This window comes from Oncorhynchus kisutch, linkage group LG21, assembly GCF_002021735.2.
Source record: "Oncorhynchus kisutch isolate 150728-3 linkage group LG21, Okis_V2, whole genome shotgun sequence".
Taxonomy (NCBI): domain Eukaryota; kingdom Metazoa; phylum Chordata; class Actinopteri; order Salmoniformes; family Salmonidae; genus Oncorhynchus; species Oncorhynchus kisutch.
Window position 1 is genome coordinate 137,564 of NC_034194.2, and position 27,115 is coordinate 164,678.

General features: G+C 41.7%; 1 protein-coding gene across 7 annotated transcripts in view; it reads left to right on the top strand.

Moving 5' to 3' along the window:
- The first annotated feature begins 1,211 nt into the window (after nt 1–1,211).
- LOC109880232 (MAP/microtubule affinity-regulating kinase 3) overlaps nt 1,212–27,115 on the top strand; it is a 177,074-nt gene continuing 151,170 nt past the window's right edge. For 5 of the 7 annotated variants that reach the window (XM_031800767.1, XM_031800770.1, XM_031800771.1 and 2 more), the window contains exons 1-3: nt 1,212–1,890; nt 18,088–18,279; nt 21,462–21,515. In XM_031800767.1, the coding sequence (XP_031656627.1) occupies nt 1,840–1,890; nt 18,088–18,279; nt 21,462–21,515 (297 nt within the window). In that variant the 5' untranslated portion in view covers nt 1,212–1,839. The remainder of the gene's footprint in view (nt 1,891–18,087; nt 18,280–21,461; nt 21,516–27,115) is intronic. The other 2 variants (XM_031800772.1, XM_031800774.1) reach the window with 2 other exon arrangements.

Below are 27,115 nucleotides of genomic sequence, written 5' to 3' on the forward strand. Positions count from 1 at the left end.
CCATTTCTCTCTCTGTCACTCTCCATTTTCTCCCTCTCCCCATTTCTCTCTCTCTCTACCCATTTCTCTCTCTCCCCTTTTCTCTCTCTCCCCTTCTCTCTCTCTGTCACTCCATTTCTCTCTCTCTCCATTTCTCTCTCTCTCTCCATTTCTCTCTCTCTCTCTCCATTTCTCTCTCTCTCTCCCCATTTATCTCTCTCTCTCTCCCCATGTGTCTCTGTTACTCTCCATTTCTCTCTCTGTCTCTTCCCATTTCTCTCTCTCTCCATTTCTCTCTCTCTCCATTTCTCTCTCTCTCCCCATTTATCTCTGTCTCTGTTACTCTCCATTTCTCTCTCTGTCTCTCCCCATTTCTCTCTCTGTCACTCCATTTCTCTCTCTCTCCCCATTTCTCTCTCTGTCTCGCTCTGTCACTCTCCATTTCTCTCTCTGTCTCTCCCCATTTCTCTCTGTCACTTTCCATTTTCTCTCTCTATGTGAATAGACCCTTTGACGGTGCATGTGGGCCACACAGGAAGTGCATTGCTAGAGGTGCAGCTCATCCTCCCTCGCATGTGAGAAACACAAGACAGGACGCTGTGTGTGGGCACTATTTTGAGTGCCAGGGTTCCCCTAATGCAGTAATAATGTGAGAGTTCCATCTATATTGTAACCACAATCATTCTGTCTCACATGATTCATCACTCACACACACACACATTCCAATTGTTTGTCCTGATTGTTAGTTTATTTTCTTTCAAATCCATTTCAGAATTAAGTGTGGCAATGCATGTATCCTTTTTTGTTTCCAGCAAGCTTTAAACTGTAAATGTGTGTGTGTGTGTGTGTGTGTGTGTGTGTGTGTGTGTGTGTGTGTGTGTGTGTGTGTGAGGAAGCATGTGAGACTGAATGACTGTGGTCACAAGATAGATGGATAGATTTGGGTGTTCAGAATCATGAGAGATGGAGCAGCACACAAAATAAAATAAAAAACAGCCAAGTCAATCTGTGCTTTCCGTTGATTCACTGAAAATGCATGCATGGGATGGAGGGGGCAGCATATATGCCGTTAGGTACAGTAGGCAGGGTATTTCATGTCTTGTGCAGCAGGTAGATTTTTTCTCCAGTAATCACCCTAGCAACAACAAACGCGCTGACCTCAGCCGAAGCGCCAATAAGCTTTAAAGCCTCTCTTTCCTCACTTCCTCTCAACACATTGGGTTTGGCTTGCCTCTCTCCAGTTAGTTGGCGGCCATCTTGGATCTACCCATCAAGCAAACCTCCCTTACTTTTGGGATGAGAGGGAGGTCTTTAACCGAATTTGAGTCTTTCGGGGTACCAGCCCCATCGGAAACAGGGGCAGTGCGTGTCAGAAGCCGACAATCTACAGGAACCCAGCGTCAAAAATTGGCTGCAAATTCTGAAATCGGTTTTACGTGAACTCCCCTCCCCTATTCCTTGTCTGGACGTTATGTGAATTTGTTGAGGACATGTGAACTATCAGAACACCGTTTATTGAGCTTTACAATAGAGTCGTTCCCGAAAAACGGATTGTTACATTTTGGAGCTCGGGGTTATGGTTTGTTTTTGGACAACTTTTTGGGGGGAATTGCCTTTGTCGCAATCTGTCCCACCGGTGTGTTCTGTCCAGTAATGCGGTTCGATCATTTATTTAATGTTTCGGTGTTCTAGACATCTTCCGGCGTATGTTTTGCTGGAACTTGGCTGTGGCGTTGCGTTAATGCGGGTGAACGAATACATGATCTTAAATATCAGTTCCAGACCTGCTGTACTGTCGTTAGACTAAGGTGCAGCAAAAAGCAGACGCAGAACCACTTCGGGGATCAAGGAATTATTAAAATGTCAACCAGAACGCCACTACCTACTGTCAATGAGCGTGACACTGAAAATGTAAGTATTTGTTCAGTTGAATAACGGTTAGTTCTTTACCATTTTCAGCTCTCAAATCGGTGTTGGTCAACTTTTAAGAATTATGTTAGGCTATTGGTTTAAAATGGCCTTGTACCCAAACTGTGATACAAAGTAACCATCCACAATAGTGCATAACTAAGCTTTGTATCCGAATGGCAGACTGACGCAGAGCGCGTAGACTTTATGTGGCCCAAACTTTACATTCACATTAGGCCTATTACTACAGAATTGATTTCGGACTGTGACACATTTTGCAGACTGGCAATTAGTCAGGACAGAAAGTTCTGTAAGTAAGACTACTTGGCACGCAGTTTATGCAAGATGCACATGTTGCGTAGAGTATGTATGTGTGCTTACAGAGAAATACATACAGTGCCTTTGGGAAAGTATTCAGACCCCTTGACTTTTTCCACATTTTGTTATGTTACAGTCTTATTCTAAAATGGATTAAACCGTTTCCCCCTCCATCAATCTACACCCTGAATGTCAGTGCTAGAGGCTTCACTTCAAAACCTGGTTCGATCCCGGGCTGTATCACAGCCGGCCGTGATTGGGAGTCTCATAGGGCGGCACACAATTGGCCCAGCGTCATCCGGGTTAGGATTTGGCCAGGACGTCATTGCAAAATAAAAATAATCTTAACTGACTTGCCTAGTTAAATAAACATACATAACAAAACACACAATACCCAAAAACAGGTTTAGATTTATTACAAATAAACACGTGCTTAAGTATTCAGACCCTTCACTCAGTACTTTGAATCACCTTTACAGCTTTGAATCTTCTATGGTATGATGCTTCAAGCTTGTCACACCTGTATTTGGGGAGTTTCTCTCATTCTTCTCTGCAGATCCTCTCAAGCTCTGTCAGATTGGATGGGGAGCGTTGCTGCACAGCTATTTTCAGGTCTCTCCAGAGATGTTCGATCTGGTTCATGTCCAGGCTCTGGCTGGGCCATTCAAGGATATTCAGAGACTTTGTCCCGAAGCCACCCCTGGTTGTCTTGGCTTTGTACTTAGGGTCGTTGTCCTGTTGGAAAGTGAACCTTTGACCCAGTCTGAGGTCCTGAGCGCTCTGGAGCAGGTCTTCATGAAGGGAATCTCTGTACTTTGTTCCGCTCATTTTTCTCTTGAACCTGACTAGTCTCCCAGTCCGTGCTGCTGAAAAATATTTCTCCAGCATGATGCTGCCACTACCATGCTTCAATGTAGGGATGGTGCCAGGTTTCCTCCAGATGTGACTAGTGACGCGTGTGACACATTCAGGCCAAAGATTTAAGTCTTGGTTTCATCAGACCAGAACATCTTTTTTCTCATGGTCTGAGAGTCCTTTAGGTTACTTTGGGTAAACTCCAAGCAGGCTGTCATGTGCCTTTCACTGAGGCATGGCTTCTGTCTGGCCACTCTACCATAAAGGCCTGATTGGTGGAGTGCTGCAGAGATGGTTGTTGTTCTGGAAATTTCTCCCATCTCCACAGAGGAATTTTGGAGCTCTCTATCAGTGACCATCGGGTTCTTGGTCACCTCCCTGACCAAGGCCCTTCTCTCTCAATTGCTCAGTTTGGCCGGGCGGCCAGCTCTAGGAAGAGGTAGTTCCAAACTTCTTCCATTTAACAATGATGGAAGCCACTGTGTTCTTGGAGACCTTCAATGCTGCAGAAATGTTTTGGTACCATTCCCCAGATCTGTGCCTTGAAACAATCCTGTCTCAGCGCTCTACGGACACTTCCTTTGACGTCATGGCTTGGTATTTGCACTGATGTGAACTGTCAACTGTTGGATCTTATAGACCAGTATGTGCCTTTCAAAATCCTGTCCAGTCAGTTGAATTTACCACAGGTGGACTACAATCAAGTTGTAGAAACATGTCAAGGATGATCAATGGAAACAGGATTCACCTGAGCTCAATTTCGTGTCTCATAGCAAATGGTCTGAATACTTATGTAAATAAGGTATTTCAGTTTTGTATTTAAAAAATAAAAAAATCTGCTAAAATTGTGTGCAGATTAATGAGGATTTAATTTATTTAATTTAATTTATTTAATTCCCAATGCACTGTGTATCGTGTGTATGTAAACTCAGCAAAAAAAGAAATGTCCCTTTTTCAGGACCCTGTCTTTCTAAGATAATTAGTAAAAATCCAAATAACTTCACAGATCTTAATTGTAAAGGGTTTAACCTCTCGGGGATCGTTCGGGATGCTAGCGTCCCACCTCGCCAACAGCCAGTGAAATTGCAGATTCAAAACAGAAATCTCATAATTAAAATTCCTCAACCATACAAGTATTTTACACCATTTTAAAGATACACTTCTCGTTAATCCAACCACAGTGTCCGATTTCAAAAAGGCTTTTCGGGGAATGCATAACATATCATAATGTTAGGTCAGCAACTAGTCACAAAGCTTTCAGCCATTTTCCAACCGAAGAGAGGTGTCACAAAAAGCAGATTTATAGATACAATGAATCACTAACCTTTGACGATCTTCATCAGATGACACTCCCAGGACTCAATGTTACACAATACATGTATGTTTTGTTCGATTAAGTTCATATTTCTATCCAAAAACCTCAGTTTACATTGGCGCCATGTTCAGAAATGCCTCCAAAACATCCGGAGAAATTGCAGAGAGCCACATCAAATAACAGAAATACTCATCATAAACTTTGATGAAAGATGCATCTTTTGCATAGAATTAAAGATAAACTTGTTCTTAATGCAACTGCTGTCAGATTTCAAAAAAGCTTTACGGAAAAAGCACAATATTCAATAATCTGAGAACAGCGTTCAGCCACAAAAGCAAGCCATACAATTACCCGTCAAATTGAGGAGCCAACAAAAGTCATAAATAGCATTATAAATCTTCACTTACCTTTGCTGAGCTTCGTCGGAATGCACTCCCAGGACTCCCACTTCCACAAGAAATGTTCGTTTTGTTCAATTACATCCATATTTATGTCCAAATACCTCCATTTAGTTCACTATTCCAAAGGCACAATGCGCGAGCGCAAAACCCAGACAAAGTCAAGAGTTCCATTACAGTTTGTAGAAACATGTCAAACGATGTTTACAATCAATCCTTAAGGTCTTTTTATAATGGAAATGCGGTGGAAATGAAGCGATGATGATATACACTATAAAATAGACCATACACTATAATAGTGGAGGTCCCCATGCACTTACCTGAAATTCATAGTTTTTCTAAATTCGCTGTATGATATTCCTCTCCGTTACTTTTTGTATGGTCATTGGCAGCATATACATAATCTCAATTTTAGCTTCAAGACGCCGGCAATTTGAAAAAACTAAAAAGTAGTTTGGGCTCTGTCTGCCCACCACGTTTGAATTGAGCGACAGGTGCCCACAATGTGTTCACACTTTTCGGAGCATCACTGAGCGCAATTTGGATCATTAACCTGCCACCAGCACAAAACCGGACGAGCACTCTCTTCTGATGCCATTCAGATCGCCGATGCGAGGATGAAGGGCTCACACTCGGTAAAAGGGCACCGCATCACCATAGTAAGTATCTATTCTCTTCCAGAAGTCACCCATTTTAGTTAAAGCTGCAACATGAAACTTTTTGGGTAACCTGACCAGATCTACATAGAAATAGAGTTAGATCTGTCATCATTGTCATCAAGTCTAGATCTACAAGCTGTAGATCTGTTCACAGTGCGCTATTCTTAAATTTCGTTTTTGTGTCTTGTACTTTTTTGTTTTGTAAACCAGCTGAAAATACAATATTTTGGGTTATGGAAAATCTATTTCACAACGATTTAGATGCTACAATGATTCTCCACACTACATTTGCGTGTTTTGTCACAAAGTCAAATTGGGCGAACTCTTTAAAATTGAGGAAATCGTTAATGACAATTGGCGCGAGAGAGAATATCTAGTCAAGATGGCAGTTAAGATAACGTTGAAGTTAGTGAATTTGCAAAAGTATCAATCGGGCTATTTTAAATGTATCAGGTTTCATAGTTTTTACATAGTTTTTACTGTAAGCCAAGGTTGAGGTATTTGGAGACTTTCGAATTCTGTGCGCAAATCAGACATTTCTGTGCGTCCTATTAAGAGAGACCTGCAATTTCGAAAACCTGTATTCGGCTACCCATACCGATGTCACATTCAACTTTGAGTTGAACAACCGGTGCTGTGTTTAAAATTAGCCCCCTTGCTCACACAGCACATACTGTAATTAGGCTACATCCGACCCTTGACACCATAAATGGGAGAGACTTTCACAATGAAGCCATTGCTTGACACCAAACGACTCCATCCCTGACCAAGCCTTTGACACTACGGTTGCAACCTTGGTCTGTTATTTTGGGGCACAACGTTGATTCATTGTCTGTGTGCATGACTTTGAAAGGCATTAAACTGCAAGTGGTTTAGCAGAATGAGAAACCACAGATGGGCCTTCTGAGGCTATCAAAGAGGATCGTCTGTAACTATCTCTTTTTAAATTATTTGTTTTGTGTGGGTTGGATTTATTTTGTTGAGAGGAAAATTAGGAGACCGAGTGAATCCGGAGGGCAGTGGGTTGTATTTTAACTCTGGTAGCCTAGGCTGTACATGACAGGGTCCACAACATTAACTGTTGGACCACACAGGCTACGTGCTGTAGCCTACCTATCCCAATACGGAGTTCACATCGCTATATGGTCCTAGAAATGATGATGTTCTGATTCTTAGGGCCTATTCCATAGAGCCAAATTGTCATGGTGGCATACAGACTCCTCCTCAGTCTCATTGTACTGCACGTTGTGGGATTATATTTCACAATTGCCTTTTGTATGATCTTTTGAAAGGTTAGGAGAATCAATGTTCTTTTAGTTTGAGTTTTGAGCGTGTCCCAGTTTGCTCAGAGCTGTCAGAACTTGGGTATATAGAGGACAGGATTTCTTTTAGCCGGTATTTTTTATATATTTTTAAGCCGATTAAATACAATTGACACCGGGCCAATTGTCCGGGAAAAGGAAATGAATCCATTGCGAAATAATGCTTTTTAGCTTATTAATTGATGGAAAAACCAGTTACATTTGACAGGTCATGCTTATCGGTGTATATGGGTTAATTTGTATAATTATGTGTAATTAAATTGCCGCGTGTGTGTATTTATTCGTTAAGTATCACAGATAACAGAGCCTCGGAGGGAAAATCTGTTAGACAGCGCTTTGATAAGTCCAATCATCTTGCAACAATTCTAAATGCAATCGTGTGTTAAATATTTTTGGGGGGCACGGTGATGAGCTTCATGCAAATGTCCGATGTTTAAAAAAAAGAAGCTATTTTTATTTCTTTACTGGCTCATTTAAGTGCGCTTCCCCTTCACAATTCAAATGCACAAGTAAGGCAGGTTTCATCAGTGCATCACACACCACTTTGCAATGAGCTGGAGGCTGTATGCATTTTGAAAACCTATAGCTACTTAATTGTTTGAAACTTGAACATTTTACTACATATTGTGAGGAATGTTTTACCTTGCTTCAATGTAGCCTAGGCAAAATCTGACCATATCCGTGGAGGAAATGATTTTGTAAGGACTTCCTTCCACATGCCATTGAAACCAGTAGCCTATTTCGCTCATGTTCTATTGGTTTTCAACTTTCTTTTATTGTCTGATAGCCAACTGCACTTGCGCTAATAATGTTAAATTAATATTTGATCAACATATTTAAGCTAAACGTTCGTATAAAAAAGTGTACCTATTCTATGGGGGATATTAGATTGACATAGGCTCATAGGCGACGCGTCCATAAGGCTAGGGGAAGCTAAGTCAATTGAATTAAATTGACAAAATGATATAGCCTAATTTAGGCTACTCTTGTCTATACAGAAATAAATAAAATAATAAAAAGGCCACTAAAGAATGATTTGGCCACAGAGGATAATTTAGCTTCCCCTAGGGGGGAGAAGAGTGGATTGTTTTAAAGAAATGAAGCATCCCCTGCAAATACCAAATAGATTATTGTTGAGTTACGACTGTCAGTGATATTTAGAGGCCCAGCCAGGCATGTCACAATAAAAAAAAATGCAATCGTGGGAAAAACAGTTTGCAAAGCAAATGGCTATTGCTGTAAAGAGAAGACAATGACAAGACTCGTCTTTCTTTTAGTTATCAAAATGATCAACTTAATGGAACGAAAAACAGTAGGTCTATCTTATTGTCACCAGCGGAGAGCATCGGCCATATCCCCGGTGAGTGCGCGTTGGTCATATTCATTCTTTATCATTGTTGTGCCACTTCAGTTTCGTTTTCCTCCTCCAGTTTAGATGGCCGTCATATTCTATTGGCGTCTCCCCTTCTCTTAGGCCCGTTACATGGTTAAGGTCGTTTTCATTGATCTGTTTGTCATTGTCAACAGAGTAGGCCACCCTGTCATTTTTCGTATTACACAAAAAGTCTGATCATGTCCCCATTCCTATGAAGGAGTAGAATTGCATGACATTTTTTTCCCGTGCAAAGAATGAAGAAACGTATCTGATATAGCCTATATCCCAGGCCTCTACGCTATACACGCTCAGCCATGCATAAGAACAATCTGGTTTTTGCGAACAGTGATTGAGATATATTATTGGCTTAAATGATGATTATCCAATCTACTCATCATAATACAAATAGTAGGCTATTTTACCTAAGTCTGCAAATGCGATGATACATGGCATGCTTTACTATAAAGGATTATGGTGAAAATGTTTCCCCAAAGTTGAAACTCACTCTCCACCTATGCATAGGCTAGCAATGTAGCTTTTTGTTGCTCGTCTTGATGGCTGAGGAAAAATCAATGTGGACAGTTATTCTAACATCTTCAAAGTGCGTGGTAAAGACATGTCATTTCATCCTCGACTTGCATGTTCTGTTAAGATAAATGACCCTAATCTAAATGTGATTTTCAGTCATTCTGAGCACTGTGGGGTGGACCTTCTAATCAAATTGCGCACGCAATGCATGTGTCTGGTGAATTTCTCACATCTCCGGTAAATGAAACCACATTTTCCTGACAGAAACCCTGATAGAGGGTAAGCTACTTGGATGCTGGTGTCATTAGCATTTAAAATGGGCCTCATCCGAGAGGAGGGGGAAAACGGGTTCAACACAGTAGTTGTAGGCACAGAACTCTGTGCACACAAGTAGCAAAAATATTACCCCTCCATTAAGTGTTTTGTTTGTGTTTTTTGAACAGACACTGTCTTATGAAACACTTGGTCATAGACAAATAGAACGTGTTGTGACTGAAAAGTAGAAACCACAGACTAAGGGGTTGTTTTCACAGCAGTAACATCCCAGCAGTGTGTCAATGTTGCCACAATGTTACAACGATGCTCTTTGTGTGTGTCATGTAGACTGAGGCTGAAGCGTTTGGCGACATCTTATGATTTCTCATTCAGCAGTAAACCGGTTTCCATCCAACCATTTCATGCATAAAGTATGCAGAGTTTTTATAGGCAGATGTAATAACCACAATACGTTATGAAATAAGTTATGTGCACGGTGATGAGCTTCATGCAAATGTCCGATAATTATTGAGGGTAGCCTGTCATTTGAATGATGCTGGTGACATAAGGATCGGTGCTTGACTATAATTGAATTATAATTTTTTTTATCCATAAACTCATCAAATAACATTCCCTGTCCACATTATCAGTGAACTGTTGTCTAGCGCATGCGCCAAAACCAGATCGGACAAGTATGCCATTTATCGCAACAGTTTTTGTGACAAAACCATTCTGTAGAGTGGAAAATGCAATATTTTCACCATGCAAACCATTTTATCCGATTAAAACGGCAGTTGGATGGAAACACCTCTGGTGTTAAAATGTTTTTTATTTTTTAAATGCAGATTATACAATATTTGTATAAACCTAGCTACTGAAACCAATGAATTTAAACTAATCAGGGGTCGCGTTAGAGTTCAGAAATCTGCATTTTCAAAAAGCAGAGCTGCAATTCGTATTGAAAGTCTACAATTGTTTTGCGTCAATAGAGTGATCAGGGGCGTGCAACTATAGTCTTCCTTCACAGAAGATACACTGGTGCAACACATTCAGCAGAAAATAGCTTCATTTTCATCACGTGACAACACAGTGCAACGCTCTTTGGCTGGCTAGCCACACAACTTAGTGAGCTTACAATGAAATAGCAAGGTATTTTTTTTTGTTGCCAAAAACGATGCATGGCCATTCATATTTCTAATGTTTATTATACAAAGAATGTAGCCAGCTACATTTCCAAATGTTTTGTTTAAAGTTAATCTTGCGTTTTACCAGAGACAAGTAGCTACATGTCAGAGGCTGTCTGCTAATAGGATTCCCGTTCCACATCCCAGTGGAGAAGAGCAACCGAAGCACAGCATTAGTTTGATGCTGAGCAGAAATGACAATACGAAGCATTTTTAGATCTGCATTTACAAAACGCAGCAAGATATTTCTTAATGCTTTAAAGGTGACCCCTGTTCATTGTAAGTCTGTCACCAAACAAAATAATGACATTTCCCATGTAACCACATGTTAATACACTGTTTAGTTACATAAATATGAGGGTATATGTTTTACCCTGCAGGACCCCATTCACCGTTGCCAGAGGGTTGAGATTGAGAAAGGTGCTTGGTTTTGGTTGGCCCATCTGACATGATGGGCAGGAAAGGACAGCAGTGCCCAATTTGACCAAGAGGACCTGCATCACAGCTAGAGGTTGACCGACACCAATTAATCTGCTATTTTATTTATTTATATATATATATATATATATACAGTTGAAGATGGAAGTTTACATACACTTTAGGTTGGAGTCATTAAAACTAGTTTTTCAACCACTCCACAAATGTCTTGTTAACAAACTATAGTTTTGGCAAGTCGGTTAGGACATCTACTTTGTGCAGGACACAAGACATTTTTCCAACAGTTGTTTACACAGATTATTTCAAATGGATAATGACCCCAAGCATGTTTCCAAAGTTGTGGCAAAATGGCTTAAGGACAACAAAGTCAAGGTATTGGAGTGGCCGTGACCAAAGCCCTGACCTCAATCCCAAAGAATTTGTGGGCAGAACTGAAAAAGTGTGTGTGAGCAAGGAGGCCTACAAACCTGACTCAGTTACACCAGCTGTCAGGAGGAATGGGCCAAAATCCACCCAACTTAATGTGGGAAGCTTGTGGAAGGCTACCCAAAACGTTTGAGCCAATTTAAACAATTTAAAGACAATGCTACCAAATACTAATTGAGTGTATGTAAACTTCTGACCCACTGGGAATGTGATGAAAGAAATAAAAGCTGAAATTATTCTCTCTACTATTATTCTGACATTCCACAGTGGTGTAAAAAGTGGTGATCCTAACTGACCTAAAACAGGGAATTTATACTTGGATTAAATATCAGGAATTGTGAAAAACTGAGTTTAAATGTATTTGGCTATGTAAACTTCCTACTTCAACTGTGTATACGTATGTATTTGTAATCATGGCAATTACAACAATACTGAATGAACAATGAACACTTATGTTAACTTAATTTAATACATAAATAAAATCAATTTAGTCTCAAATAAATAATGAAACATGTTCAATTTGGTTTAAATAATGCAAAAAGTGTTGGAGAAGAAAGTAAAAGTGCAATATGTGCCATGTAAGAAAGCTAACGTTTAAGTTCCTTGCTCAGAACATGAGAACATAAATGAAAGCTGGTGGTTCCTTTTAACATGAGTCTTCAATATTCCCAGTTAAGAACTTTTAGGTTGTAGTTATTATAGGAATTATATGACTATTTCTCTCTATAATATTTGTATTTCATATACGTTTTTGACTATTGGATGTTCTTGTAGGCACTTTAGTATTGCCAGCCTAATCTCGGGAGTTGATAGGCTTGAAGTCATAAACAGCACTGTGCTTCAAGCATTGCTAAGAGCTGCTGGCAAACGCAGTAAAGTGCTGTTTGAATGAATGCTTACGAGCCTGCTGCTGCCTACCACCACTCAGTCAGACTGCTCGATCAAATCAAGTACTTAATTATAGTATAATAAACACACAAATATGAGCATTTGGTCATTAATATGGTCAAATACGGAAACTCTTTCGAAAACAAAACGTTTATTCTTTCAGTGAAATACGGAACCGTTCCGTATTTTATCTAACCCTAAGTCTAAATATTGCTGTTACATTACACAACCTTCAATGTTATGTCATAATTATGTAAAATTCTGGCATATTAATTACGGTCTTTGTTAGGAAGAAATGGTCTTAACACAGTTCGCAACGAGCCAGGCGGCCCAAACTGATGCATATACCCTGACTCTGCTTGCACTGAACGCAAGAGACGTGAGACAAATTCCCTATTTAATATTGCCTGCAACGTGAATTTCTTTTAACTACATATGCAGGTTTTCAAAAATATACTTGTGTATTGATGGTTAGGTACATTTGTGCAACGATTGTGCTTTTTTTCGCGAATGCGCAGGTAGTGTCCCACCTGGCCAAAATCATGTGAAATTGCAGAGTGCGAAATTCAAATTATAAATATTTAACTTTCATAAAATCACAAGTCTAGTACATCAAAATAAAGCTTAACTTCTTGTTAATCCAGCCGCGGTGTCAGATTTCAAAAAGGCTTTACGGCAAAAGCACATCATGCGATTATCTGAGGACAGCACCCCGCATACAAAAACATGAAAAACATATTTCAACCAGGCAGGTGCGCCACGAATGTCAGAAATAGCGCTATAATAAATGCCTTACCTTTGATCTTCGTCTGTTGACATTCCAAAAGATCCCAGATGCATCACAAATGGTCATTTTGTTCGATAATGTCCTTCTTTATATCCATAAATTCAGTTTAGCTGGTGCGCTTCAGTCAATAATCCACCCAGTTTCCCACCATCAAAATGCATACAAAATGAATCCCAAACGTTACTAATAAACTTTTCCAAACAAGCCAAACCACATTTATAATCAAACCTTAGTTACCCTAATACGTAAATAAACTATACAATTTAAGACAGAGAATTGTTATTGTCTTTACCAGAGATAAATACCAAAGAACGCACTCTCTTCACTCGCTTGGAAACACTACAGCCAAAATGGGAGCCACCTAGAAAAAATACAATTTCTGGCTCATTTAAAAAACAAAAACAGTTTGAAACTCTTTCTAAAGACTGTTGACATCCAGTGGAAGCCCTAGGAACTGCAATCTGGGAGGATTTCGCCTTAATAAAAGTAATAAAAGTGACAGCCAATAAAAGTGATAGCCTTAATAAAACTAACAGTCATTGAAAACAGTGATATGCTGACATTTTTTTGGGATGGTTTGTCCTCGGGGTTTCGCCTGCCATATCAGTTCTGTTATACTCACAGACATAATTTTAACAGTTTTAGAAACTTTAGAGTGTTTTCCATCCATATCTACCAATTATATGCATAATCTAGCTTCTGGGCCTGAGTAACAGGCAGTTTACTTTGGGCACGCATTTCATCCGGATGTGAAAATACTGCTCCCTACCCAAGAGAGGTTAAATCATCACCCGTTTAGCGAAGTTGAAGTAGGCTGTGATTCGATGATAAATTAACAGGCACCGCATTGATTACATGCAACGCAGAACAAGCAAGTAAACCTAGTAATATCATCAACCATGTGTAGTTTAACTACTGATTTAAGTGAAGATTTAAAAAATAAAATAATAATGCTAGCTTGCAAAATTTGGCTTAAATCACAAGTTATATGGACTCTATGTGAAATAATAGGGGTTGACATGATTTTATTTTAATGGCTACACCTTCCTCCCTCAGGCAAGTATTACGTTTCAAGCACAGAATCCACTACAACGACCAGGGAGCTTTTTGAAAGCCTCGTATTGAAGGGCAGTAATTGGTGGATGGGTAACAAATCACACATTGAATATATCTTTAAGCATGGTCAAGTTAATAATTATGCTGTGGATGATGTACAGTGCATTCGGAAAGTATTCTGAGCCCTTGACTTTTTCCACATTTTGTTACATTACAGCCTTATTCTAAAATGGATAAAATATTTTTTCCCTCGTCAATCTACACACAATAATGACCCCCATAATGACAAAGCAAAACAGGTTTGTAGAAATTTTAGCAAATGTATTAAAAATAAAAAACTGGTATCACATTTACATACAGTACCAGTCAAAAGATTGGACACCTACTCCATTCAAGGGCTTTTCTTTATTTGTACTATTTTCTACATTGTAGAATAATACTGAAGATGTCAAAACTATGAAATAACATATGGAATCATGTGGTAACCAAAAAAGTGTTAAATAAATCCCTCTGTGCTTAGACAGCTTTGTACACTCTTGGCATTCTCTCAACCAGCTTCAACTGAAATGCTTTTCCAACAGTGTTCGAGTTCCCACAAATGCTGAGCACTTGTTGGCTGCTTTTCCTTCACTCTGCGGTCCAACTCATTCCAAATGATCTCAATTGGCTTGAGGCCAGGTCATCTCATGCAGCACTCCATCTCTCTCCTTCTTGTTAAAATAGCCCTTACACAGCCTGGTGGTGTGTTGGGTCTATGTCGTATCGCTGCAGTATGCTGTGTTATCCACGCTGGTTAAGTGTGCCTTGAATTCTAAATAAATCACTGACAGTGTCACCAGAAAATCACCATCACCCCTCCTCCTCCATGCTTCACAGTGGGAACCATACATGTGACGATAATCTGCTTCTCACAAAGACACGGCGGTTGGAACCAAAAATGTCAAATTTGAAGTTATCAGACCAAGAACAGATTTCCACCGGTCTAATGTCCATTGCTTGTGTTTCTTGACCCTAGCAAGTCTCTTCTTATTGGTGTCCATTAGTAGTGGTTTCTTTGCAGCAATTTGACCATGAAGGCCTGCATCACGCAGTCTCCTCTGAACAGTTGTCTGTTACTTGAACTCTGTCACACATTTATTTGGGCTGCAATTTCTGAGGCCGGTAACTCTAATGAACGTATCCCCTGCAGCAGAGGTAACTCTGGGTCTTCCTTTCCTGTGTCGGTCCTCATGAGAGCCAGTTTCATCATAGTGCTTGATTGTTTTTGGGACTGCACTTGAAGTGCAGAGTTCTTGAAAATGTTTCCGTATTGACTGACCTATCATTTCTCTGCTTGTTTGAGCTGTTCTTGCCGTAATATGGACTTAGTCTTTTACCAAATAGGGCTGACTTCTGGATCAAAGGCCGCTCTCTCTGCTACCGCACGGCAAGCGGTACCAGAGCGCCAAGTCTAGGTCCAGGAGGCTTTTCAACCACTTCTACCCCAACCCATAAGACTCCTGAACATCTAATCAAATGGCTACCCAGACTATTTGTATTGCCCCCCCCCCCTTCCTTTACACCGCTGCTACTCTCTTATCTTTCCATAGTCACTTTAATAACTATACCTACATGTACATACTACCTCAACTAACCGGTGCCCCCGCACATTGACTCTGTACCGGTATATAGTCTTGCTGTTGTTATTTTTCTGCTACTTTTTAATTACTTGTTACTTTATTTCTTATTCTTCTCTGTACTTCTTTAAACTTCATTGTTGGTTAGGGGCTCATAAGCAAGCATTTCACTAAGGTGTTGTATTCGGCGCATTCAATTAATAAAATTGGATTTGATTTAGGTTGGATGGGGAGCGTTGCTGGACAGCTATTTTCAGGTCTCTCGTGATGTTTGATCGGGTTCAAGTCCGGGCTCTTCCTGGGCCACTCAAGGACATTCAGAGACTCCTGCGTTGTCTTGGCTGTGTGCTTAGGAACGTTGTTCTGTTGGAAGGTAAACCTTCGCCACAGTCTGAGGTCCTGGGTGCTCTGGATCAGGTTTTTGTCAAGGATCTCACTGTACTTTTCTCCGTTCACCTTTTCCTCGAACCTGACTAGTCTCAACAATAAAATATCAGTAGTGAGGCTAAATACAGTGGGTACCGGTAAAGAGTCAATGTGCGGGGGCACAGGTTAGTTGCGGTAATTTGTACATTTAGGGAGAGGTACAGTGACTATGGATAGATAAAAAAACAGAGTATCAGCAGGGTAAAAGTGTGTTGGGGGGGGGGGGGGGGGGGGGAATGCAAATAGTCCGGGTAGCCATTTTGATTTTGATTAGCTGTTAACAGAACCAGTTAAGAAACCTTTTGGACCTAGACTTGGCACTCCGGTACTGCTTGCCGTGCTATTTTGAGTCTGTTCATGGTCTGTTTTCTGAAATAAGTCTGTTCTAGATGAGTTATTACAATGTGTGAATGTTTCTCTAGATGAGGTATTATACCGTGGGAAGGTTTCCCTAGATGAGGTATTATACCGTGGGAAGGTTTCTCTAGATGAGGTATTATACCGTGGGAAGGTTTCCCTAGATGAGGTATTATACCGTGGGAAGGTTTCCCTAGATGAGGTATTATACCGTGGGAAGGTTTCTCTAGATGAGGTATTATACCGTGGGAAGGTTTCTCTAGATGAGGTATTATACCGTGTGAAGGTTTCCCTAGATGAGGTATTATACCGTGGGAAGGTTTCTCTAGATGAGTTATTACAATGTGTGAATGTTTCTCTAGATGAGGTATTATACCGTGTGAAGGTTTCCCTAGATGAGGTATTATACCGTGGGAAGGTTTCTCTAGATGAGGTATTATACCGTGTGAAGGTTTCCCTAGATGAGGTATTATACCATGGGAAGGTTTCTCTAGATGAGGTATTATACCGTGGGAAGGTTTCTCTAGATGAGGTATTATACCGTGGGAAGGTTTCTCTAGATGAGGTATTATACCGTGGGAAGGTTTCTCTAGATGAGGTATTATACCGTGGGAAGGTTTCTCTAGATGAGGTATTATACCGTGGGAAGGTTTCTCTAGATGAGGTATTATACCGTGGGAAGGTTTCTCTAGATGAGGTATTATACCGTGGGAAGGTTTCTCTAGATGAGGTATTATACCGTGGGAAGGTTTCTCTAGATGAGGTATTATACCGTGGGAAGGTTTCTCAATGTCAAGTTTGTGTGCGTGCAGCCACATGCTCACTCGACTGCTTTGCTCATACTTTAATACTAATGACTTTTCAACGTTGTTCAAACATTTAGCAATCTCTACCCTCAATTCCAGGCAGTGCTGATATTATTTACTCACCAGTACTTTCTTACCCTTATGCCTGTATGTTTGTATCCTTTGCAATCCTTACCAATGATGTGAACAGGAGAAAAAAAAACATCTAAATTGTATACTCTATGAATATCACCATAGATTTATGACCTGTGTGGTGGTGGGAGCATTCTCATGATTTCGCTAGCAGTAGGATTTGAGCACAATTTCCAAAAAGATAAGTTCTGTAGCTTTTGAAGGATGTCACTTTCTATTTTCTGAGCGACATTGACAGAGTGGATACGTAAGCTCCGCAAACCCGGTACCAGGCCCAAAACAACCGCTCCGAGTTTAACAAGTAAAGAAATGATCACCTAACAGCAAGAACCTTACCATCTAGTGGTCAGAACCTGGTAATATCAGGATGTAAGATGGTACATAATCCCAACCATTTCAATCCGGGGGGAACAACATCCCCACGCAGCACAAACGTTGGACCCTCGGTGAACACACCGTGCTGCTGCAAAGTCCTTTGTCTTTTCAGTCAAAGGTCAGTTCAAACAGGTCCAACTTAGACTTTTCTCTGTTCTTTTCAACTGTTATGTCATGTTATGACCATGGCGTTAAAATTCCATTACCTGATTTGTTTTTCTAAGAATACATTTACATAAGAAGAAGGAACAGTACAATTTGGGTGCCGTCAATTAGATTCATTTCTCAAGAGATCAAATTATATTTAAACAAAGTAATGTTTCCAGAATGCTTATGTTATCAGTTTCGAACTACAGAATCTGTCAGAACAATCTGAGATGGTGGGTGTCATTGCTTGCTGAAATGACATGAAACGACCCAGATGTGACACGTGCCGGGAAGTGTTACCACTAGACCATGGCTCTACCCATAGTGATTGTTTGAATGCCTACTGATAAGTTCTGCTCTGACCAATGCCCTCCAGGCAAGGAACATTTGACCTTTTCTAGCGTTTGGCTTTTGATTGTGTCAAGTTGTAAGCTGCTTTGCTGCTGCCTGTCTGCGCAAGATCAATGTCCCCTCTAGTCGATGTCCTTTGACACGTGACTTCAAATGACCTCTGAGAGACTTATCTTCTGTCCACAGCACACCTCGCACGCTGATGGACGCAATGAGGTGACCACACGACCCGGGCACTCGGGCTCCCGCTCCCGGAACTCTATCGCCTCGTGTGCCGACGAGCAGCCGCACGTCGGAAACTATCGGCTGCTCAAGACCATCGGCAAGGGAAACTTCGCCAAGGTCAAGCTGGCACGCCACATCCTCACGGGCAGAGAGGTGAGACCCCATCAGACTCCGGAGGCACCTGTCATGATTGATAGTGCATTATCTAATGTGTTTGTCGAGAAAATAATACAGTTAAGTAGAATTGTTTGTACTTTATGGAGGAAGTTATTTTCACAAAGTACGTTTGTGGGCTTTGCTAATACCAGTCACCTCACCCTTCCTTTACCTGAATAGTCCAGGGGCAACGCACTGCACTAATCATAACAATAGTCAATGTAATTGCATTTCGTTCATTGGTGAAACAAACAAAATGCAAGTTAATGGCCTGAGAGTAATAGAGTAATAGGGCAATAGAACTAGATATACTGTGCTTTAAATGCTGTAAACTAAACTTAATTAAGCAACAAACTGAAGCAAATTGTATTGAGACCCCCACCTAGAGGCAATGCTTTACACAACAAACTAGAGGAACTGAAGCAAATTGTATTGAGACCCCCACCTAGAGGCAATGCTTTACACAACAAACTAGAGGAACTGAAGCAAATTGTATTGAGACCCCCACCTAGAGGCAATGCTTTACACAACAAACTAGAGGAACTGAAGCAAATTGTATTGAGACCCCCACCTAGAGGCAATGCTTTACACAACAAACTAGAGGAACTGAAGCAAATTGTATTGAGACCCCCACCTAGAGGCAATGCTTTACACAACAAACTAGAGGCACTGAAGCAAATTGTATTGAGACCCCCACCTAGAGGCAATGCTTTACACAACAAACTAGAGGAACTGAAGCAAATTGTATTGAGACCCCCACCTAGAGGCAATGCTTTACACAACAAACTAGAGGAACTGAAGCAAATTGTATTGAGACCCCCACCTAGAGGCAATGCTTTACACAACAAACTAGAGGAACTGAAGCAAATTGTATTGAGACCCCCACCTAGAGGCAATGCTTTACACAACAAACTAGAGGAACTGAAGCAAATTGTATTGAGACCCCCACCTAGAGGCAATGCTTTACACAACAAACTAGAGGCACTGAAGCAAATTGTATTGAGACCCCCACCTAGAGGCAATGCTTTACACAACAAACTAGAGGAACTGAAGCAAATTGTATTGAGACCCCCACCTAGAGGCAATGCTTTACACAACAAACTAGAGGAACTGAAGCAAATTGTATTGAGACCCCCACCTAGAGGCAATGCTTTACACAACAAACTAGAGGAACTGAAGCAAATTGTATTGAGACCCCCACCTAGAGGCAATGCTTTACACAACAAACTAGAGGCACTGAAGCAAATTGTATTGAGACCCCCACCTAGAGGCAATGCTTTACACAACAAACTAGAGGCACTGAAGCAAATTGTATTGAGACCCCCACCTAGAGGCAATGCTTTACACAACAAACTAGAAGCACTGAAGCAAATTGTATTGAGACCCCCACCTAGAGGCAATGCTTTACACAACAAACTAGAGGAACTGAAGCAAATTGTATTGAGACCCCCACCTAGAGGCAATGCTTTACACAACAAACTAGAGGAACTGAAGCAAATTGTATTGAGACCCCCACCTAGAGGCAATGCTTTACACAACAAACTAGAGGAACTGAAGCAAATTGTATTGAGACCCCCACCTAGAGGCAATGCTTTACACAACAAACTAGAGGAACTGAAGCAAATTGTATTGAGACCCCCACCTAGAGGCAATGCTTTACACAACAAACTAGAGAAACTGAAGCAAATTGTATTGAGACCCCCACCTAGAGGCAATGCTTTACACAACAAACTAGAGGAACTGAAGCAAATTGTATTGAGACCCCCACCTAGAGGCAATGCTTTACACAACAAACTAGAGGAACTGAAGCAAATTGTATTGAGACCCCCACCTAGAGGCAATGCTTTACACAACAAACTAGAGGAACTGAAGCAAATTGTATTGAGACCCCCACCTAGAGGCAATGCTTTACACAACAAACTAGAGGAACTGAAGCAAATTGTATTGAGACCCCCACCTAGAGGCAATGCTTTACACAACAAACTAGAGGAACTGAAGCAAATTGTATTGAGACCCCCACCTAGAGGCAATGCTTTACACAACAAACTAGAGGAACTGAAGCAAATTGTATTGAGACCCCCACCTAGAGGCAATGCTTTACACAACAAACTAGAGGAACTGAAGCTAATTGTATTGAGACCCCCACCTAGAGGCAATGCTTTACACAACAAACTAGAGGAACTGAAGCAAATTGTATTGAGACCCCCACCTAGAGGCAATGCTTTACACAACAAACTAGAGGCACTGAAGCAAATTGTATTGAGACCCCCACCTAGAGGCAATGCTTTACACAACAAACTAGAGGCACTGAAGCAAATTGTATTGAGACCCCCACCTAGAGGCAATGCTTTACACAACAAACTAGAAGCACTGAAGCAAATTGTATTGAGACCCCCACCTAGAGGCAATGCTTTACACAACAAACTAGAGGAACTGAAGCAAATTGTATTGAGACCCCCACCTAGAGGCAATGCTTTACACAACAAACTAGAGGAACTGAAGCAAATTGTATTGAGACCCCCACCTAGAGGCAATGCTTTACACAACAAACTAGAGGAACTGAAGCTAATTGTATTGAGACCCCCACCTAGAGGCAATGCTTTACACAACAAACTAGAGGAACTGAAGCAAATTGTATTGAGACCCCCACCTAGAGGCAATGCTTTACACAACAAACTAGAGGCACTGAAGCAAATTGTATTGAGACCCCCACCTAGAGGCAATGCTTTACACAACAAACTAGAGGCACTGAAGCAAATTGTATTGAGACCCCCACCTAGAGGCAATGCTTTACACAACAAACTAGAAGCACTGAAGCAAATTGTATTGAGACCCCCACCTAGAGGCAATGCTTTACACAACAAACTAGAGGAACTGAAGCAAATTGTATTGAGACCCCCACCTAGAGGCAATGCTTTACACAACAAACTAGAGGAACTGAAGCAAATTGTATTGAGACCCCCACCTAGAGGCAATGCTTTACACAACAAACTAGAGGAACTGAAGCAAATTGTATTGAGACCCCCACCTAGAGGCAATGCTTTACACAGTCTAGAATTGCAACTATGCATTCTGAGAAACACGTTTGTCATTGGTGGCCCGTTTACAGGCTTGCCAATTCTTGTCTTTAGGAGTGGTTGCTAGAGGATTAATTGTTTTCCTTTACTCTTTCTTGACAGGTTGCCATTAAAATCATTGACAAGACACAACTGAATCCTACCAGTCTTCAAAAGGTAAAAGAAAAACCCATTGTCTCCCTATTGAAACGTGCACATCCTTCTCCAACGTTATTTCCACATTAGTGCATTCTCTGGTTGTGGATGTCGGGGATATCATTAGGCCTGCATGTAATATTCCCACTTTCAAAAAGCTGTATGCAGTGAAAAGCATTAGTAAAACACTTTTTATGCCCTATATTCAGTAGGTATTATAAAATCAGTCTTGTGTCTATATTGATGGAGGTGCCCTGTGAGTGTATGGGACTTCCCTTCATCGAGTAGCCATTGAACCTATTTTTGTAGCGAAACGCACAATTATAGCTAATTAATCTGATTCCCTATGAGTTCTTGACACCTTGTCATAGTGGGTGCTACACACCACAGTATGTGTCTTGGTGACATAACTAGCTTCATTTCAGAGTGTGTTACTAACTTCACAAAGGACTCTGCATTAGTTTGAGCTGAGGTGCAGAGTCCCTACCCCCTTAAAGGTCTCAGTCCTTGTGCCCCACTGCATGATGGGAGGTAGGGGGTAAAGCGGTGGCTGTTAGAGGAACCCTCGGTGGACTTGAATTTCAGAGGCTGCTATAAATAGCCTCGGAGGAGAAATCCAAATGGGTGGCTGGTGAAAGAAGAGGGTTGGCCCTGCCAACATGGGAAGAGAAGCAACAACTTTCCAAGGAGAAGGGGCTGGGGTTTGGGCTGTAGTGGGGAAAGGGAAGGGAAGTGAAGTGGGGCCATTGACCCATTTGATGGTTGGAGGGCCTAGTGCACACAGTACCCACATTTCCTCCTCAAGGCCCATTTTATTATTCTGCTATGATGAAACTGGAATGAGCAGACGCTAAAACACACCTGCTGGCCCACAAAAGAGTTAAAGGCCACAAATGAGGTGCGTCTCTCTGGACTTTTATTTAACTTGGACATCAGAACTTTTCCCCCAATGTTGTGTGGCAGAGTAACCCTAACCCAATATTAGGACCTGTGTCAACTGGTAATATCATATATACAAATATACTTTTCTATCTATTTCCTGAGATCCGCTTGGAACTGTAGTAGACCTTACTATGGTGCCCTTGGGTGGCTCTTTACCAGACTGCGGCTGCTGCCCTGTCCTGTTGCCTTTCCTTGCAGCTATACAGATCAGACCCTCAGTGGTGCCAGTGTGAGACTGATGTTGTTCATCCACCCCACCAACCCCTATAATTAGCCAGCACAGGCTATCGATTCAGTTTGTTTTACATTCGTTGGCCAATCGACAGCCCGTGGCTCAGACTGTGTGGATACGGGATGAGTGAGAGAGAGGAGGGGACAGGGACTATGAGGGAGAGAGGGCCAGCGTCATGCTGCTCTCTCTAGTTTCTCAGTCTCCACTTGTGTGCTTACCACTTCATCAGGAGCCCACTGCTTTCTGGGTTGGCAACCAAAGCAAACAGGCCTCTGAGTGATGAAGTGGTCTTAAACACAACCCCCCCCCCCCTTAAACCGTAGCTAACAGTAGCCAGAGAGTCTCTGCCCCATACACCAATCACTAAATAAATATTGATAATGGAATAACGTGAGTCGAACGACGGGTGCATAGGCTGGCTACTAGGGTGAGCAGGCGTGGCACCCATTTCATTAAGTATTGATTACCCCTTTGTTTGTCTCTGCCTGCAAATCGTCATCCTAAAAAGTTAGGCTATGTCCTTATGCAAAACGTGGCAAGTGTAGCAGTCATCTTTCTTGCCGCTTCTAGTTCAGATTCCATACCTTCGAGACCAGAAGCTTGTGTGGCCTCAATTAAATAGAGTAGGCTATAGCCTAAGTATGGGTGGAGAAGCACAGGGCAGTTCTTTCCAAGGAAATGTACTTCCTTAATATGATTAGGCTATAGTTCACTACATTGCCTAGATGTAAATATTGATCATCCATATTGCTCTGGTTGAAAATCGTCGCACTCCTATGGGCCTCCCGGGTGGCGCTGTGGTCTAAGGCACTGCTTCGCACAGCTTCGCACTGCTAGCTGTGCCACCAGAGATTCTGTGTTCGAGTCCAAGCCGGCTGCCGACCGGGAGGCCCATGGGGCGGCACACAATTGGCCCAGCGTCGTCCGGGTTAGGGAGGGCTTGGCCGGTATCCTTGTCTCATCGCGCACCAGCGACTCCTGTGGGGGGCCGGGCGCAGTGCACGCTGACCAGGTTGCCAGGTGCACAGTGTTTCTTCCGGCTGGCTTCCGGGTTGGATGGGCATTGTGTCAAGAAGCAGTGCGGCTTGGTTTGGTTGTGTTTCGGAGGACGAGTCCATACGGGAGTTGCAGCGATGAGACAAGACTGTAACTACTACCAATTGGATACCATGAAATTGGGGAGAAAAAAATAGAAATAATGAAAATCTTCACACTCCTAAAAGCTATAAAGAGAAAAGGGCAAGACTCCAACTCTGCTTCCCAAACTACATCTAGTATATCGGATGATATAGTCCAGTAATACAGAAAGCCTAATGTAAAATGGGCCACCTATTTCTCAAGTTATTTTAGCACATTTGATATTGCCTATAGGGCATATTATATTTGAAATATAATGCCATTGTTGCTTTTGTGCTGATTTTCACTTATCAAGCACACTTGGCGCTTATAATGATGTTTAGGCTACTGTTTTCAACACTTGACCGTGTGTTTTGCTGACTGTGCGTCTGTGGTATTTTGTACACTATTTTAAAATCCAAATAACATTTTAGTGTTCTAAGACATATGGTTTCTGTTTCCTAGTTGGAACAAAAGTACTCCAAATAAAATTCACTGACCAGTTTGTTTTCACCTATAGCCTACAGTTATAAACGACCAGTTTGTTTTCACCTATAGCCTACAGTTATAAACGACCAGTTTGTTTTCACCTATAGCCTACAGTTATAAACGACCAGTTTGTTTTCACCTATAGCCTACAGTTATAAACGACCAGTTTGTTTTCACCTATAGCCTACAGTTATAAACGACCCGTTTGTTTTCACCTATAGCCTACAGTTATAAACGACCCGTTTGTTTTCACCTATAGCCTACAGTTATAAACGACCCGTTTGTTTTCACCTATAGCCTACAGTTATAAACGACCAGTTTGTTTTCACCTATAGCCTACAGTTATAAACGACCAGTTTGTTTTCACCTATAGCCTACAGTTATAAACGACCAGTTTGTTTTCACCTATAGCCTACAGTTATAAACGACCAGTTTGTTTTCACCTATAGCCTACAGTTATAAACGACCAGTTTGTTTTCACCTATAGCCTACAGTTATAAACGACCAGTTTGTTTTCACCTATAGCCTACAGTTATAAACGACCAGTTTGTTTTCACCTATAGCCTACAGTTATAAACGACCAGTTTGTTTTCACCTATAGCCTACAGTTATAAACGACCAGTTTGTTTTCACCTATAGCCTACAGTTATAAACGACCAGTTTGTTTTCACCTATAGCCTACAGTTATAAACGACCAGTTTGTTTTCACCTATAGCCTACAGTTATAAACGACCAGTTTGTTTTCACCTATAGCCTACAGTTATAAACGACCAGTTTGTTTTCACCTATAGCCTACAGTTATAAACGACCAGTTTGTTTTCACCTATAGCCTACAGTTATAAACGACCAGTTTGTTTTCACCTATAGCCTACAGTTATAAACGACCAGTTTGTTTTCACCTATAGCCTACAGTTATAAACGACCAGTTTGTTTTCACCTATAGCCTACAGTTATAAACGACCAGTTTGTTTTCACCTATAGCCTACAGTTATAAACGACCAGTTTGTTTTCACCTATAGCCTACAGTTATAAACAGTTATAAACGAATGAAAATGCTATTTTTTAAATATTTTTTTAACTAAAATAAATTCTGTTACTTGACACCTTCATGAACACAAATGACTATTTTTGCAATAGCATATATGAAATATATGAATTACACCTGTTAGCAGTCAGAATGGCAGCTTGAAGGGCAGGTCCCTCAAGGCCCTGCGGTTCTAATGATAAGTGACTGATTGACCAGTGTGGTTTCAGTGAACGTGCCCTCTGGATGGGGTTTGATAGATGAGATTGTTAAACTAGTTTGCTTAAAGGCCAGTTTCCCAGACACAGATTAAGCTCAGTCCCCGGAGGGCTAGTGTAAGTCTGATATATCTGGTGTAATTCTCCTGTCTTATCTGGTGTCCTGTGTGAATGTAAGTATGCTCCCTCGAATTCTCTCCCTCTCCTCCCGGAGGACCTAAAACCTAGGATCATGCCTCAGGACTATCTGGCCTGGCTACCCCCTGTCCACCTGGTCGTGCTGGTACTCCAGTTTCAACTGTTCTGACTGCGGGCTATAGAACCTTGACCTGTTTCACCGGACGTGCTACCATGTCCCGAACTTGCTGTTTTCGACTCTCTCTCTACCGCATCTACTGTCTCGACCTCTGAATGCTCAGCTATGAAAAGCCAACTGACATTTACTCCTGAGGTACTGACCACTCTCTACAACCACTGTGATTATTATTTGACCCTACTGGTCATCTATAAACGTTTCAACATCTTGAAGAACAATCTGGCCTTAATTGTCGTGTACTCGTATCTCCAACCAGCACAGCCAGAAGAGGACTGGCCACCCCTCAGAGCCTGGGTCCTCTAGGAGCCTCTTAAAGAACAAGTTAGAGGTCTGTGAGAGACAGAAATCTTGCTTGTTTGTAGGTGACCAAATACTTATTTCCACCATAATTTGCAAATAAATTCATTAAAAATCCTACAATGTGATTTTCTGGATTTTTTTTCTCATTTTGTCTGTCATAGTTGAAGTGTACCTATGATGAAAATTACAGGCCTCTCTCATCTTTTTAAGTGGGAAAACTTGCACAATTGGTGGCTGACTAAATACTTTTTTGCCCCACTGTACATAATACTGCAGCGGATCTCCTCCTCATGGACTGCACAAGGTTTGCCAGTACTTGCTGTGAGATGTTACCCCACTCTTCCACCAAGGCACCTGCAAGTTCCCAGACATTTCTGGGGGGAATGGCCCTAACCCTCACCCTCCGATCCAACAGGTCCCAGATGTTCTCAATGGGATTGAGATCCGGGCTCTTCGCTGGCCATGGCAGAACACTGACATTCCTGTCTTGCAGGAAATCACGCACAGAACAAGCAGTATGGCTGGTGGCATTGTCATGCTGGAAGGTCATGTAAGGATGAGCCTGCAGGAAGGGTACCACATGAGGGAGGAGGATGTCTACCCTGTAACACACAGCGTTGAGATTGCCTGCAATGACAACAAGCTCTGTCCGATGATGCTGTGACACACCGCCCCAGACCATGACGGACCCTCCACCACCAAATCGGTCCCGTTCCATTGTACAGGCCTCAGTGTAACGCTCATTCCTTCGATGATAAATGCGAATCCGACCATCACCCCTGGTGAGACAAAACCGCAACTCGTCAGTGAAGCGTACTTTTTTGCCAGTCCTGTCTGGTCGATGGTGGGTTGTGCCCATAGCTGACGTTGTTGCCGGTGATGTCTGGTGAGGACCTGCCTTACAACAGGCCTAAAAGCCCTCAGTCCAGCCTCTCTCAGCCTATTGCGGACAGTCTGAGCACTGAAGGGATGGTGCGTTCCTGG